This window comes from Alligator mississippiensis, chromosome 1, assembly GCF_030867095.1.
Source record: "Alligator mississippiensis isolate rAllMis1 chromosome 1, rAllMis1, whole genome shotgun sequence".
Taxonomy (NCBI): Eukaryota; Metazoa; Chordata; order Crocodylia; family Alligatoridae; genus Alligator; species Alligator mississippiensis.
The window spans coordinates 236040589-236057692 of NC_081824.1; the positions used below are offsets into that span (position 1 = coordinate 236040589).

At 42.3% G+C, this 17104-nt stretch overlaps 1 protein-coding gene and 1 long non-coding RNA gene across 3 annotated transcripts in view; one reads left to right on the top strand and one right to left on the bottom strand.

Annotated features, from left to right (window-relative positions):
- MAP4K3 (mitogen-activated protein kinase kinase kinase kinase 3) overlaps positions 1 to 17104 on the top strand; it is a 143669-nt gene that overhangs the window by 61033 nt on the left and 65532 nt on the right. For both annotated transcript variants that reach the window (XM_014598208.3, XM_014598209.3), the window contains exon 14: positions 2329 to 2387. In XM_014598208.3, coding sequence (XP_014453694.2) covers positions 2329 to 2387 — 59 coding nt within the window. The remainder of the gene's footprint in view (positions 1 to 2328; positions 2388 to 17104) is intronic.
- LOC109281307 (uncharacterized) lies at positions 12448 to 16417 on the bottom strand. The gene is made up of 3 exons (XR_002087908.2): positions 16329 to 16417; positions 13004 to 13081; positions 12448 to 12526 (listed from the first exon to the last, which is right to left on the bottom strand). It is a non-coding gene; the product is annotated as an uncharacterized LOC109281307 (long non-coding RNA).

A 17104-nucleotide genomic window follows, 5' to 3' on the forward strand; every position in this document is an offset into this window, starting at 1 on the left:
TTGTGGGACTCGCAGCTCCAACTGGATAAAGTGCATCCCTGCAGCTGGGAGCCCACAGCTGATGGGGCTCCCAGCCTCAGGGGAGACCCTGCTACACATGCAAATTAAAATTCAACAGCAACCAGTTAGTGCACATTTTTGAGGTTCAAGGTGGGAGCTCTAACATGTGATATAAGTACTTTGCACATGTAGCTGGTCTCAAGATAATTGTGCTATTAAATTAATTGTGCAATACCTGTAACATGTAGAGGGGGTCTGCACAGGAACGGAATAAGCCAAGACCCACAACTGGGTGTGGACACACAAATCTTGGTGTCATTTCAAACAGGTCTAACTGTTCAAGGGTCTAACTGTTGTGTGTGAATGTGCTGAAAACAGTTCAAATGCAGTAAACCTGCTTCAGCTTTTCCACACCTTCCTCCCTGGTTAAAGTTGAAGGAGGTTTGCTACATTTGAATTATTTTCAGTTCATTCACACACAACAGTTGGCATGTACCAACTGCTGGCCTTTTGGAAGAGCGCCCAGCATTTGTGCTCGCCCCTGCCACACATTATACATATTATGCAGTTCACTGGTTAATCACACAATAAACTTTAGACCTGCCCCAAGTGCAAAGTAATTATCACACAATAAAAATTACTATCCAGCTCTAAAGTTAGTGCTTGAAAACGTGTAAGAACTCTATAGCTGGTTTCTATCCAGCTATAATTTGAACATGTAGCAGGGCCCCACGAGACTTACAGTTGGAAGGAAAAAAGTGAGGAGGGGAGAGAGCATGTCTGTCTGTTGGTCCATCCATGTGTCCCTCTTTCACTGCATAACTCAGTTGCTACAACGCTCACGTAGGATGCTGGAGGTTCAGGGTTCTAAGCTCCCCTCGTCCAGAGGATGTTTGAATTGGGATCTCCATCATTTCCCTGCAGAGCACTCTGACCATCACACCACACATCAGCAGCCATTGCTCAGCACTTTATCCAGTGTTCCTTTTGAAGCTGAGTTGAGCCACTAACTATGATGGAGGGTAATGTAGGGTAAAGCTTCTGCCTCACTAGAGCCACCTCCTTTCCAGGCTGGCAGGCACTTTAATTAGCCCCAAACTTGTGTCTTGCTCTCTTTCTCCTGACCCACATTCCTCCCTTTCAAAGCTTCGTACCAGGCCAGCTTCGAAAAGAAGCATGAGAAAAGGGTCTGGATAATAGCTGACCTTCATTGTGGTGTCTAGTGCTGTGCTGGGAAGTCAGACTCAGATTCAAAGCCTCTTGGGGGAGAGGGAGCAAACCCAGGTCTTTTGGCTTCCCAGGTGAGCACCCTAGCCACTGAGCTGTTTGGGGGAAAAAGATAGGCCACTCTGGCTCAGTGGTGATGCATAGGGGATGCACAGGGGTGCATGTGCACCCCCTGAGAGCACTGGTGCACCCCCTGACAGGCTGCACTCGCTGCTTAGGCAACAGGCACATGAGGGCACCAGGTGAAGCGCCGTGGCCACTTCCGGGACACTCCCTCCCCCCCCCCCCCCCCCCCCCCCCCGTGAGATTTGTTGTGGGGGGACACCCTCCCTCCTGACTGGTACCACCTGAGTTGGGGGGGGGGGGGGCATGTGCCCCCCCCCCTTGCCCAGATGCTCTGGCTCTGTCCCTCTGTCTCTGTCCTCCACCACCCCCTTTGCACCCCAATTCTGAGTGTGTACATAGTCATCCATGTTTATCTACATGAAGTCAATACAGAGTGCTAGCCTGTGCATAAATGGGATGTATACAACCAAATCATCTAGGCATCTAGAAAATAGTGCCATCCTAAGCCTGTTGCCTCTGAACAATTACAACTCCCTACCATGGTTCTTCAGATTTTGGTTGTTTTTTTCTGACTCTTCTGATTGAAACAAGTGGGGAGCATCTCACAGCAGTACTGCCATACTGTACCAAAGACAGCACGTGTGGCTCCAGTGCTCACTACTTTCTAAAAGCCTGTGAGCTCAAAGCATGTGTCTCTCAAAATTGCAGATCAGTAGAGATGTAATATGTCAGAGGCTGGCAATAGTTTGGAGTTGGGGACTGTTTTAACAGAGCTTAAATCTGAATGTGGGCTATTTCCAAACTAGTCACTACTCACCCTGCAGTGCTGCTGCCGAAACCCCTCATCACCAAAACCTCCTGCCTCTGTGCCCGACATAAAGTGGATCCAGCTTGCAGGCCATAGGTTGCTGACCTCTGTAATATGCTGTTAACACTGAATTCATTATTTTAGTTAGTGGGCAACCTTGCTTGGAAGCTAAACCCTTTCTTACAATAAGCAATGCCAGATCTTGACTTTGAGTTTTTCCTCTTTAGTTGGGCAAGTAAAGTTTGATCCACCTTTAAGGAAAGAGACAGAGCCACATCACGAATTTGTAAGTAATGTATACAGCGGGCTTTATTCTGCATGTTATTTCCTGCAAACTGCAGCAGGGGGAAGGGAGCTGGGGAGACTTATATCATAACTTCTTTCTCATCACCACCAATTTTATCAGTAAAGCCTTCTTGGTGTAGTGGGTGACACATAAGACTAATTTTTTGATGGGGCTCTCACTTTATATGCTGCAGATCCCTTTATGGGATTTACTGGAGGTTGTGTGCAATAATCAATCTTTGACCTGTTGGGTTTCTTCACCTCTTAAATGTGCCTTGTTCTTAGGTTCGTCACTCTTCTTAAATCCCTTATTACATACATTTACAAAAAATGTATTGTCACTTGCACTTCATGCTGCTGTTATTGAGAATTATTTGCATTAGCATTAATAATAATAAAACTAAGAACACAGGAAGGGTTATATGTTACATTGAAAATTATTAATTCAAAGTTTGAAGTTTCTAACATGAATAATGTTTGACTTTGTCCTTGACACTTGTCAGCTGAAGTGTTTTCTGACTTGTCTTTTCAACACTTTATCACATGTATCCTCATCAATGCATTGGTTGACAGAAGCTCAGGCAGGTGAAGAAAGGGTATCTTTGCTGATGACCTCTCTCTTACTCAAGCTGTACAGTTTCCTGTTCTTTCCCAAAGACTTTTCCTTTCTACTTTTGGACACTTAATGTTTGTTCTCTTCAACCCTTATTAAAAAGACAAAGAAGGAAAAGATTCCTTTTCCTTTTGTTAGAATTGCCTTTTACAGGTGGTTGTTTGCTACAGGCAGGTACTAAGGAAAAACAGTTGGCTGGCTTCCTTAGGGCCAGCTGATTCATTACCAGGGCAGAAGAGGCAGCAGCTCTGCTTTTGGAGCTCAGCTCAGAACAAGAGTATGGCTGAAGCAGTACTGCTCCATTCTGGTTGTCGGAGCCCTTTGGAAGCAGGACTTCTGGCATATATTTTCCTCTGCACTGCTGTACAGTGTCTCCTTCCTTCCCTGATATGACCCCCAAAGTAAAGGATAAGCCAGCTAAGTTGAGGTGGGATATACTGTCACCCAGCACCTTGGTGGTCAGGTTTATGTAGCCTGTAGTAGCTCTGTAAGAAAGAAGGGAAGTGTTTGTGTAGAACAAACCAGGACTACAAGGTAGCTTAGGTAGGGGCATGATCACGTTACTTGGGGCACTAATAGTATTTACACGCATGTGCACACACGCGCACACACACACATGCACATTTTTATGTTTATAAAAAATATATGTTTATTGGCTTAATCTGCACCACTGTAACATGCATGTTATGGAAAATAAAATGAATAGCACTTTCTTTAATTCAAAATTTATTTAAAGTCTTTTTCCATTTTCTGCGTAATTCTGTTTTTTGTTTTTTAGCAGTTCTTGAATATGTAATTAACAACAGAAAAATGAAATAACCGAACTTAAAACTAAGTGTGACTGGGTGTATGTACCAGTTACCAGCTAAATAGTCATTTGGGATGGAGCAGTGTCTAATCTTGCACTGCAGTGAACAAACCAAACAAAAGGGGAATTTTTCTCTGGGACTCAAGGCCCTGCCTTAGAGAGCATTTATTTGGCAGGTGTTCGTAGGGAGGAGTCAAGCTTCTTCCCATACTTGGTAGAAACAAGCAGGTCACTGCAGTTCAGAATTTTTGTTGCCCCCCTTGCAGCAAGAAAAGATTTGAACTGTTTAGATTAAGCCTTCTAAAAAGGGAACCATTTGTATTGTTTTGCTCTACCAGAACCGCTTGTTTTAACCCTGGCAAAGAAATTACTTTATCTCTTTGTCTGTAACAGTTTGTTTGGATCTTTCTGAACAGGGAAATTAAATGCCCAATTGCCTGCCCTAGAAAATGGAAGTATGGACCACTATTATGTGCTCTGCAGCAAAAGGAATTTTCTTTTTTTAAAGATGCCTCTTTGTATTTTTCCTTTTAAAAGGTTATTACTACCTTATTCCAAAGGGGCCTTGTTGGAAGCCTTTCTACAATACAGTAAAATAATTTTAGTTTTCCTGTTCCTTACGACTATAAATGAAGAAAAATTCATCCAATTTACCAAAATATTTTATTTTTGTTTTTCACGAGGTTACTGTGAAATAAATGAAAACCCTTGTGGTTAATTTTTTGTTGCAGTTGTCATAGGTGCCTACTTAAACTAGTCATATTTAATGTGATGCTGGTATGCTGCAAATTAAAAGAACCAGTTGAAACTGTCTTTTTTTTGTTTTCTGCTTCTTGGGAAGCAAGAGCAGGAGAGGATTATGAAGGTGATAGTCCTATCCGAAGGAATGAAAAAACGACTTGAACCCTTCCATTTTTTTTAATATTCTGGCCAATTGAAATTGGTATATTAACAGGCTGCAAAAGGAAACCCTATTCAGTGTAAAACTGATACTTATGAGAAGGCCGTTACTAGATGGGAGGCTGAGAGGAAAAAGTTTAAAGTAATCTGTAGTACAGTATAACCTCATAACTTTGGATCAAAAATCCAGAATTATTAAAAATCCGGCACGTCCCTGCACTGCTCCAGGACTGGCCGCTGCTCTTCCCGCCCCTCTCCCTCCCCCCCCCCAACACGGAGGGGCAAACTTGCACGTGGTGGCTGCCACCGCCATTCACCACCCTGCTCTGCTGCTCCACATGCAGCCGCTGCTCCAGGGCTGGCCGCAGCTATCCCCGCTCTGTGACCAGCTGCCACGCTGGTTTCAAAAATCTGGCATTTTCAAATTTCCGGCAGGTGCTCTGACCAAAGCACACTGGATTTATGAGGTTATACTGTATTCTGACAAATGAAAGACTCCATCTGTAAACTGGAGTCCAAGATGTGAAAAAAAAAAAAAAAAAAAGAATAAACTTAATCCCAGTTCTGTAAAGCTGTTCATTTTTGTCCGTCCCGCTCCCCTTCCCCCCCCCCCCCGCATGTTTAAACTTTTTACACTAATTTAATTAATTTTTAATATTAAATGTAATTTTTTTCAAAAGTTGTTTATAACATGGTTTTAATACTGCATTTGCACTAACACGATTTGGCTAAGAAATTTTCCCTCTGTATACCTGGCTTTCAGTCTCAATATAAATAACTTGAGTTTTTTGGTCTCTGTCTGATGAACAGCATGACTGTAGCGATTTTTTGGACAATTCAGAAGAAATATACTACACTGCAAGATCTAACCTGGTATTTTTCATCTTCTGATTTTCTTTGTCAAAGTTGGTTTTGTCTCTCTATTCTTGTTTTTCAAACTAATGTTTTGTCTAGTTGTAGTTGCTTTAGCATATGTAGAACAATTTTTCAGTCTAAGAATCAATTTATTTGAACAGTTCAATACTACAGGGAAGGAAAATATTGAATTCATGTTGAAATATATTTTTTATGAAGTATCAATATTATACATCAGTACTTTTTTTGTTTTCATGCTATCTAGTTTGTTTTTGTGTGGGGAAGGGGTAATTGGGGATAGGAGAGATGCATTCTTACTACCTTATCTTTGGTGGTTCCTTTCAATGTCCATTTGGGAGAACAGAAAATGTTTATATTTTAAATGTTTGAATTATCCCTATAGCAATTGCAAGATAGGATGTAAATAAACATTACGTATACTGACAAAGCCAAGGACATCTGAGTAGGAAGGTCAGAAATGTGATCTAAATGGCATTAACTGGTCTCACTTCCAAAACATCCTGGCTTAGTTGACTGCTAAAAATAATACTATTTTCAGCTGTGCAGGATAGAAATCATTATAGTAAACAGGCTTTCTTTTACTCTGGTTTTGGATCATCAAATAGTCAAAGTACTTCAAACTCCTAAACCTTCATAGTGATGGCTGCCAGTTGCATATAAAGTAGTGAAGAGCCCAGCTTCATATTTTTCAGACTCTGTATGAGGTGGAACATGCTGTACCATTAATAGTTCTTGGTTTGATTTTTTTTATAGTGTATATTTAATGTAAATATATCTTGACAAGAGAATAGATATGAAATACCATATTTTTCATATATAGTATGCCCCTGTAGATGGTACACATCTTGATTGGAAGGACAACCTGAAGAAAAAAAAAAGATTTTTTTTATTTGATGTAGGTAAATGGCAGCAACTAGGGAGCTGAGTTTGCTCCCAAGCCCGCTGTTAGCCCCATGTGTCAGATGGGGCCTGCAGGTTGATAACAGTCTTCCAATATCTGAAGCAACTACAGAGACTATAGAGTTGGGGCTTTTTTGTATAGCTGTAGGGGGACAGGACTAGAAGCAATGGCGTCAAGCTGCACCAGAGGAAATTTAGGTTGGAGAGTAGAAGGAACTTTCTGGTTATGTTTGTGGTCAAACATTGGAACAATCTACCAAGAAAAATTGCCGAATCTCCATGCTTGGAAGTTTTAGGGGCAGGTTAGACTAACACATGCCTGGGATGGGTTGGTCAGGAATGATCCTGCCCTTGAGCAGGGAGATGGACTAGATGGCTAGGGACAGAAATTACATACAAACCAGTATAAGTGATTGGAAACTGGTTCAAATCTGTAATGCAACAGAAGTTCAGTGCACATGAACTGCTTTCAAAGTGCCCGAAGCCAGTTTTAGATAAATCTGGATGGATGTAGTAACAGACTTAACTGATTTATGTTAAATTGGTGTATTGAACTTCTGTCTTAGATCCCTTCCAGATTCAGGCTAACTCTCAGTCCCCCAGGGTGCTTTGCACATTCCCCACAAGCCCGCCTGCCTGCCCCTTCACAGGGTGTGTGGGCTAGCCCTGGCCCAGATTGTCCAGTGGAGCACAGAGGTGTGCTCTAGCACCCCCTGGCTTCATGTGGCTGCATTTCTGGAATCAAAAGTAAATGTCTGTTCATTAGCTTATTGGTTCAGTCTACACAGCTTAGACTAACCTGCAAAGATTGAATTGATTCAGCCTCAGGCTTTTTGACTCTCTTGTACTTAGTCAATGACCTTGTGAGGTCCTTTGTAGACCTACTTTCCAGAAATCCTGTAAGTCCTAAACCCTCTGTGTTTTGTATGTTCCTCTAGTTTTTGTAACCTGGTTCATATTTTTCATATGTCAAAGCAGCCTGTGTTGCCAAAAAGGTTCCCTGTTCAGGGAAATTTTTTATTTGCTACTTCATAACTATGTTGGGGAGGGAGAGAGCATGTGCATATGCGATGACCAGAATCTCAAATCTACAACTTGGGCATCTCTCCAAGTCTTCACAAAACACAGCGCAGGGGGAGGTGTATGCCCTCTAACAGTATTGCTTTAACAGTGGGTCCTAAAGAATGCCCAGACAACCCTGGCTAGCTTATTAACCTCCATAGTTTGAGAGAGTTTGTGGGCTTTTTGTTAATACAGAGTGTATTTTGATTCTGTATAAAGTTTAGTGTTCTTGTTTTGTGGTACTGTGGTTTGACAGTTTCTTCTAACATAACCCTTCACTGCTGCAGAGAGGTAGGTTCAGTTTTATGAGAAGACAGTCCTGCCTTACCTATGAGTTAGTCTACACAAAATGATCCTTGTAAGTCTCTTCTGACTTCAAGGAATCCTTCAGCATACTTTACAACTTTAAACCCACTCATTTGGATTTTGACTTCAGGTAGTAAAAGGATAATAAATGAAACCCAAGTTTAAAAAATGCAGAAGGTGCATTTTAGATGCAGCCGGTGTGATTTAAATCTTGTCATTAGCAGGGGATTGGTAAGGTTCATTCTTTGCATATACTCTTAGCACCCCAAAGTCAATGATTTTATGAAAGGGAAGAACAGAGGGTAGACCACTTCAGATCAGGTGGGCTTCCCACAGTTCTGGAAACTCATGGGGGGGAATTAGCACTGTTCCCATACTGCCAAACTTCCAAACCCATGGAGAGCCCCAGACTGCACATCAAATTGAGATGCCTAATCCCAGCATGCAGGGGCAGGCACCAGGGCCTGATCCCAGCATGAGGAGCCAGTCAAGGCTCTGTGGGGCCCTATCCAGACATGCAGAGCCAAAAGCCTGAGAACCACTGCTCTAGACATACCTTATTCATATATTCTCCCTCTAAAGTATCTGTTGTTGCCACTGCTGGAGACAGGATACTAGCTTAGATGGACCATTAGTTTGATCTTGGATGGACCATTAGTTTGATCTTGGATGGTGTACTTATATTCTGGGAACGTCAATAAACGATTTAAATCAAGATTGCCTCATTGATCTCCATAAATGCTCATGTCATGTCTTGGCTTCTCTAAAATATACATTTAGTAGAAAACAAGTCCCAGATCTTGCTTTTTATAATTAGAACCATTTAACTCTAGACTAAAAGTGCACATGTTAAAATATGATATATTCTCACACACTCATGCATCTCCTCCCCAGAAATCAGCCCCCCAAAATTGGGGTGCATTTATTCAGCAGGGAAACAGTTTTCTTTGGAAAAGAAGCAAGCCTGGAGAGACTGTGCATGCATGCAGCTGCCTAGATGGCTGCCACTTGTGTCTGGGAGAGCTGAAGGAAAGCTGTTAACCCTCTCACAACCATAGAATTACTGAGTTAATGACTTGTTTAGGTTAGTGTTAGACTGTGAAAAACTACCGTATGTACTCACATACACATGCCCCTGGATAAGACAAGTCACGCTGTTTTCAGAAGGCAGAGCAAAGAAAAGAAGACTTTCCTTGCCATCAGCGTAAACAGCAGTTGCAGTAGGGGGGGAGCAACAATCTGTGCCTGTTTCATTAACCCATCACTGCTGGCTGGCTATGGACAATTCCTCCTTTTGCAGTAGCAGGGTCTGCCCCAGTAACAGCAGGTTAAGGGTGTCATATGCAGGGTTACTTTACTTTTCCTCCCTGCCATTTCACTTTCTTAAAAGGACACGCTTGAATTGTCTCATTACTAAGTAGTAGAAAAAATGAATGTTACTCCTAAGATCCAAAATAAGTAAGTGGGAAAAGAGGGAAAGGAGTTAATAGTTTTTTAAATATTATTTCTAGTAGTATAATATCTCCATCTTTTTGTTTGTATCTTTTTCCTTTCCTGAATGTTGCCATTTTCTGCCTCAGCCAAGGGGAGTAAGAAACTGAAACTTTTGTTGCTTGCAGACACAAATTCCAAGTGCAACAGCCAGTCACATCAGCAGGATTACAGTAGTCAACCAGAATACCGTATTTACTTGAATAGAAGATGACCTTGACTATAAAATGACCCCATAATAATTAGATTCTATATATGGGAAATTTATAAATCTCTTATAATTTTCCAGGTATAGAATCTAATTGTTGGAAGTGTGCCTTGAATTCATCTCCACCCCACTGCTACAGCAGGGGACATAAGTCTAGTAGGTTAGATTTTTTTTCTCTCTCTCTGCTCCCACCCCCATCCCCCCTACACACGCACACTTTTTCCCCGGGTAGCCCCTTCCCCTCCCACTCTCTCCTTGAGCACATAGAAATGAGGAGTAAGTTTGAAAACAATAACTTTGAAATTAATCATGGCTATAGCAATTTGCATATAGTATCCATACACTTAATTCATCCAAAATTGATGAATTTTACCCATTTTTGAAACTGATGCCAGTTATAGCACAGTCACTCCATAATCACCAGGGATACCGGTTCTCTGTTTGCTGTGGGAAAAATGCGGATTTTCTCCTTTAAAGGAGAAAAAATGCAGGAAACTTCAGGTTTCCTCTTGCGGGCTGGCAGAGTTCCAGCCTGCAAGGGGCTACTTGGGGCTGGGGGAGCAGGTTTCAGGGGGTGCCACGTGCATGTGTGCACATGCATGTATACATGTGGCCAGCAGTACAGCCAGGCAGCAGTAGAGAGCAGCTCCCTCAGCTTCCTGTAGGTAAGTCCATGGTGGGGGACATAGGCAACACGGGAGGAAGCAGGAGGTAGCCATAGTGATGGAGGGAGTAGGAAAGGGTTTGCAGCTGGGGCTGGGGGCCTAGGTGGGAATGTGTGGCTGCAGGGCCTAGTGGGGAGAGAGGGATAGAGCCATGGGTGGTTTGTCCAGTAGTTTGGTGGGGAGTCAGGCTCCCCACTGCTGCGCACACTCATGGAGAGGAGGGTATGGGGGGGGAGTATTCCAGATTTGTGTGCAGGGGAAGGGAGGATGTGGGCTGCTCTCTGTGGGGGTCAGGGCTCCCCACCTTGCCACCCTCTCACTGGGGGCCTCCATGGCCCAGCAGGTGGGACCCAGCTTGGGAGGAGTGGGGCAGGTCGGCTCAGTGCTACCACTGCTGGAAGCCCCATGCCAGCTGTGCCACCTAGGTGAGGTGCTGCCTGCCCATCTGACAGCAGTGGAGGGGCACACATCTGTGCTGCTGCCCCTGCTGCTGCCATGCAGGCAGGGGGCACCTTGCCATGCTGGTGCAGTGCTCACAATGGTGGCACCAAGTTTCGTCACCACGCTCTGTCCCACCCTCTCATGCTGGGTCCTACCTGCTGTGCCGCAGAGACCCCTGGGAGGGGGAGGGCAACAGGGTGGGGAGCCCTGAGCCCTGCAGTGGGCAGCCTGCATCCTCCCAACTCCCCCGCCCAGGGGTGCCTCTCTGCAGTGCAAAGAACAGGTCTCCATTTTGAACTATACAAAGTCATTCAAAAGTCAGGGGGAAGGGGATCTCCCTTTTCAGTTCCAGCAAACCCACCTAGACCAATACTACCTTCCACTGTGGTGGTGATCATGGCATTTCTTTTGTCAGGTAGTCCAAAACCAGAGGCTACCGTATAGTTCACTGGGCTGGGCCCCACCAGAGTCAACAGCACTTCAAGCGATTGTGCCCCCACAGCTCAGCACTACTCAGGAAGCTGAGGGAGCGGCTCTCTCCTGCTGCCTGGCTGTACTGCTGGCTACATGTATGCATGCATGTGCGCACATGCACATGGTGCCCCCTGAAACCTGCTCCCCCAGCCTCAAGTAGCCCCTTGCACTCACATACAGGCAGTCCTCAGACTTACAGCATAATTGGTTCCTGAAAACTTCCTCTTAAGTTGAAACGTCGTAGCTTGGGACCGATTTTTTTCCCAGCGTTATAAATGGGGGAGTTGTTCCTGAACCAAGGCCTGATACCTTATTTTCACCAAAAATAACCTAGATCTTTGTACTCAATGAATTATAGATGAGTAATATAGCTACATTAATGTATTTATATTGTAAATAGCAATCATTGATTTGGAAGGACTTCTTTGAGGTGACTGCTGGACTTTTTGAAGGGCTCTTGGCTGGGGTCTTTTCAGGAGTCTTGGCCGCAGGTTTTTCTGAAGTCTTGTCTGCTTTCTCAAAGAAAGTGTCCAAGTTTGGACAGATGTTCTCCAGGGAGATGGGCAACACAGCAAACTTGTTTGCTGGCGTGGCATGGCATCGGATCAAGCATCATAAAGTCGAAACTGATGTCAAAGTCGAAATAGGGTGTCAATTTATAAATGTTGTAAGTGCCGTCTGTTGCAACTAGAAACATCTTAAGTTGAGGACTGCCTGTACAGATGAGGTGCATTGAGGGTGGGGCCACACTAATCATATGCACCAGGCTGAGAGAAGGGATGACAGGGATCCTGGGTGAACTAACTGGGGCCCTGTTTGATGTTTGCCAGTCATTTAAGGCTTGTGAAAAATCAGAAATAATTGAAAATGATAAAAAAAAGATACAGCTCAGCTGTGGGAGTGAAAAGGTAGTCAAAATGTATGCAGTGTCTTGACTCACAATGCCTTGAAAAAGAGTTGGTGGTAAGGGGGATTGCACTTAATGGGCAATATAATATATTTTATTCATCTGGGTTACATTAATATGTAGCACCAGGGGAGGGTGCTGAAAGTCTTGCAGTATTTCCATGCCTGGTATCTGTTCCCTCCTGATGGAGTAACTGCCACCCATACAAGCAAACAAAATACAGTTCCCATCAGCGTGTTATGCTTAGTGTTGGCTATATTTAAGCAACTTCGTGATTGGTTTCCATTGCTAAGCACATGCTGCTGCTTAGTGAGAGTTCCTTGTACATGATTATAAGATGAGGGGTTTTTCTCCCCATGGCAACTGGGGGTGGGGAACATCATCTTGGATTTTATTAAATATGGTAGATAGGTTTCTCTATGCTGTACACATGAGAATCAGAAGTTCTTTGTCCAAGCTGAGGATCATAGAATGCAAGAAACTGAAGAGCTGAGGAGGAGAAAAGACTGTAGTTATGCAGCAATAATTTACATAATTCTGTATGCTAAGTGGCTGATACAATTTAATTTGACACTGTTTAGTAAAAACCTAAAACAATTTATTTATCTCACATTTTGTATAGTTAGCTATCAGTTTTGTTTTGTTTTTAATTTAACAAAGCAGCTTTTAATAAAGCAAAGATATTTGGAACATGCAGCCTAAATTAAATAATATATTATACTGTTTTTCAATCCTCATTTTCTTATATTCGGGAATAAAATATTAAGAACTCATAGTCATTTATTTCACTGGGAAATCATGGGGGAAATGTTGGCAATTACTAGAAGAGATACAGTTTGATAATATGATTGTATTTAATTTATTTATTTATTTATTTATTTATTTATTTATTTATTTTATTTTTTTTTACCAGCAGTCAGCACAGATCAGTCACTGAAAGTTGCAGCTCCAAAGTCTGTTACTTACCAGTAGTTTCAGGATCAGCAAATAGTGTCCAGTGATGACTTACTGGTTCACTGTGTATAATTGGATTGCTTTTCAGTTCTTCAAAAAAAACAAATAGGAAAGTAAATTTCAAGTGCAGCTTGTTCCTGGGCAATAACTTTCTTCCAAATTAAGAGCATAAAAGTAGCAGGAAAGCAAAGCTACCACCTGACTCATGCATGATGATGCTGCAAAATAAACGTTTTTTGAAAATTGAAATACTGCAAGTTGAAGAGCAAATGGCAAGTAGTATAGGTGTATTGAACCTAGGAAAACATGACCCTAGAAAAAGATTCCTGTGAGATTGTCAAGCCCCCAAATTTGCTGTTTACTTTGCTTTGCCTTTAGACTACTGTCATCTTTAATTTTATATGGAATTTTGACTTTCCCTGGAAATGCACAATTTTTTCTCATGCATGACTTTTTTAATGTAATCTCTTGTGTTAAGCCATTGTTAGTAGTTGTCCACATATTTATTTGGTCCAAAGCAATTACTGTTATTCAAATATAATTCCAGTTGTACACAGTGCCAACAGTTCAGGACTGGTGCCCCTAAGTGAATTTTTGGTATATAGGATAACTTGGCAATATTTCCAAAACCCTATCACAAGACTATTTAATAGTGTTATGCATGTCCCTGGTGATGGTTGTATACCTTAAAATATTCTTTCACAAAACACAGAGCATGGTCACTCCAATTTACTTTGTGTGTCTCGTTTTTGCAAGCAAGCTAAGAAAGTACAGGTTGGATGAGTGGGCTGTAAGAAACTGACTGGATTGTTGGACTCAAAGGGTAGTAATCAATGGCTCGATGTCTGTTTGGCAGCTGGTATCAGGTGGAATGCCCCAGTGTTTGGTCCTGGGGCCATTTTTGTTCTATCTTCATCAACGACCAGGGAGGTGGGATGAAGTGCACCCTTAGCAAGTTTGCAGATGAAAGAAGTAGTAGATACACTGGAGAGCAGGACTAGAATTCAGAGGAACCTTGACAAATTGGAGGATTGGACCAAAAGAAATGTCATGCAGTTCAATAAGGAGAAGTGTAGTCCTGCACTTACGACGGAACAATCCCATGAACCTGGTACAGGCTGGGGACTGACTGGCTAAACATCAGCTCTGCAGAAAAGGACCTTGGGGTAACAGTGGACAGTAAGCTGAATGTGACCCATCAGTGTACCCCTGTTACCAAGAAGGCTAATGGCATTCTGAGCGTCATTAGTAGGATCATTGCCAGCAGATTGAGAGAAGCGATTGTTCCCCTCTATTCAACATTGATGAGGACACATCTGGAGTACTGTGTTCAGTTTTGGGCCCGCCACTACAGAAAGCATGTAGACAAATTGAAGAGAGTCCAGTAGTGGGCAACAGAAATGGTTGGGAGGCTGGGGCACGTGACCCATGAGGAGAGGCTGATGGAGGTGGGCTTATTTAGTCTGGAGAAGAGCAGACTGAGAGGGGATTTAATAGTAACCTTCAACTACCTGAAGGGTGGTTCAATAGAGGTTGGAGCTAGACTGTTCTTGGTGTTGGGAGATGATAGAACAAGGAGAAATGCAGCAGCTTTGTAAAAGTACACAAATACTAAATAGCAGTTTCAGACAGGAAGTCAAACATAAACACCCAACTAAAACCATAGTTGATAAATGCTAGTAGACAGCATGGTAGTAAACTGTGGGGGAAGGAGGAACAAAAGTTTTGTCCTTTTAAAACATAAACATAAATCTGGCAGATGTCATTTTTCATAAAAAAAGATTCATGTGAGTCTTATAACCTATGGTGACATATGAAGGCTCTATTCCATTTTGCTTATTTTCTCATATTAGCATTTCTGTCATTGTTGTAGAATGTGTATGATCATCTATTGTGTGTTGCATAAATGAAAGTAGACATACACTTCAGCTCTCTCTAGAGTAGGTCCTTCGTTCAGCATTTTGGGGTAGCATGCTTTTAGAACTTCTATTCAAAATGCTTTTAAGGTGAAAACACTATCCCAGTGTTTAGACAGCTGTATAGTGTTTGGGAATAAGGCTTTAAGAGCACTTCTCCAGTCCTTGGAGAAGTCTGGTCTCCCTTGGGTTGGATTGCCACTGGTCATTTGCCTGCTTTGTTTTGGAATCCATGGAACACATAACATTTCAAATGATTTCCTTCCCTAAGGCTGCAGTATTGAAAAACTCTGTGCACATGCTTATCGTATATTCAGGCTAATCTCATTTACTTTAAGAGGGTGCTTCACAATATGTTAAGTAATGTGCATCTTTGGGGGAGAAGGTGATTTTTTGTGGTCTTACACCTAATTGATAGTGAACAAGATCCTTCCTTTCTATGGCAGACTTCATCATCTTGACATTTTGCTCAGTGTTCTTTTCTATTTTCCCCTGAAAAGAGTTCAGTAATGCTGTTTTAAGTGTTTGCTTTTGAGATAAAAAAAAAAAAAAAATCAATACTTGAAAGCAGTATTTTGCTTTTGAGATAAAAAAACAATACAGCATTTGGAGCTGTTTGCATCAGAACCTATATTCATCAGTTTTGATGTTTCTGAATTTGCTGTGACAAGAATTGCTTCTAAAATGTACCAGGTTGTTCTTAGCCTCGCATTATTTGGTTCTTACCTATTTCTTCTTCATGCAATGTCAGAGACTTGAAAAGTTTATTCAATGATTATTCAGTGTTCCTTGCAAATGACCGCTATTTCCAGTTCCTTAGGAAAATACTATAACCTCCCAGTACTCCACCACTGTGATAGCACTTTGCCCTAAAGATCTGAATGAAAGATCCATTGGTATTTGGTAACAAGGTGTTAAAGTACTTAAACCAAGGTTAACAGCACCTCATTACATCTTGGTCGACAAGAAAGATAATCAACTTAGAGAGGTGGATTGTGTAAAATGTACCATATACCTATGCAAATATTGATAATCAGAAAGAAAAGTGACATTAACTTAGTTGAGCTTTCAGAACAACTTATTTTGAAAGAGCACTATGCTAAACTAAATTAAGGTCATTTTCATTCTGATTAAGGGTGTCTACACAGGGATCTAATTTAGTTTTGCAAAGCCACTTTAAAAGTCAAGTTTGATTAATTTTCCTGAATGTCCTTGTGTAGACAAACTCTTAAGAAAAATTATTTCATTTTTGTATACAGCTATTCCTGATAATATTTTAGATATACCCAATATGTGAAAGTTATAACCATGACTGCAAATGTATCACACTACCTCTTCAGGCTCTGCTTAGGTTTTTCAGTGAGGAAAACTAAAACCAGCAGATCTGAAAACATGCAACAAATAAGCAAGGAAAAACTTACCAGCACTTAAGGTGCTTTGGGTCATCAAGAAATTCCTTGAAGGCTAAGTGCAACTGCTGCTTCTCACCCCAAATTCTTGTCATAAAAGCTGTGGAAAAAGCCAGAAGGACAGATGACCCCACCTCTCCAGGCTGTATCCAGCCTGGAGCTGTATTTTTAACACCCTACCTTAGTTTATCATTCTTTACAACAGGGCTGTCCAACTGGTGGTCTGTGAGCCATGTGTGGCCCCCAGTGCATCAAACTGTGGCCCATGGACTATCCCTCAGCTCTCTTGCTGCTGCTGCTACTGCTGGAGTCTCCAGGTTTCCTCTACCTCCTCCAGTTTCCACTTCAGCTCCCTGGGGACAGGGTCACAGCAGCAGCCAGTGGAGCTGAGGGAGCCTGTAACCCAAGGGCTCAGGAGGACCTGAGGACCCCACTCAGCTTCTGCACTGATGTGCTGCAGCAGAAATCACTTTCTGCATGGCCGAAAGGGGCCATATGGCAGGACTATTTTATGCATTAGGAACATGGGGTTCCTCAGGGTCCGTGTAGTGTGATGGATTGGGGCTGGAGGAGCCATTTAGAAGTTGCACTTCCCTGCTTTACAAATATAAATGATCCCTGAAAGTATATTGATCTTTACCAAGAATTGGAAAAATCTCAGCCTGGTCAAGTGTCGTTCCCCCCCCCCCCCTTTTGCTTAAAACAATACTCCAAAACATTTTCTTGTGAAGTTCTCAGCAAGTCATCCTATAGTCAACTGGAATCAGTCATGGGAAAAGTTTATGAAA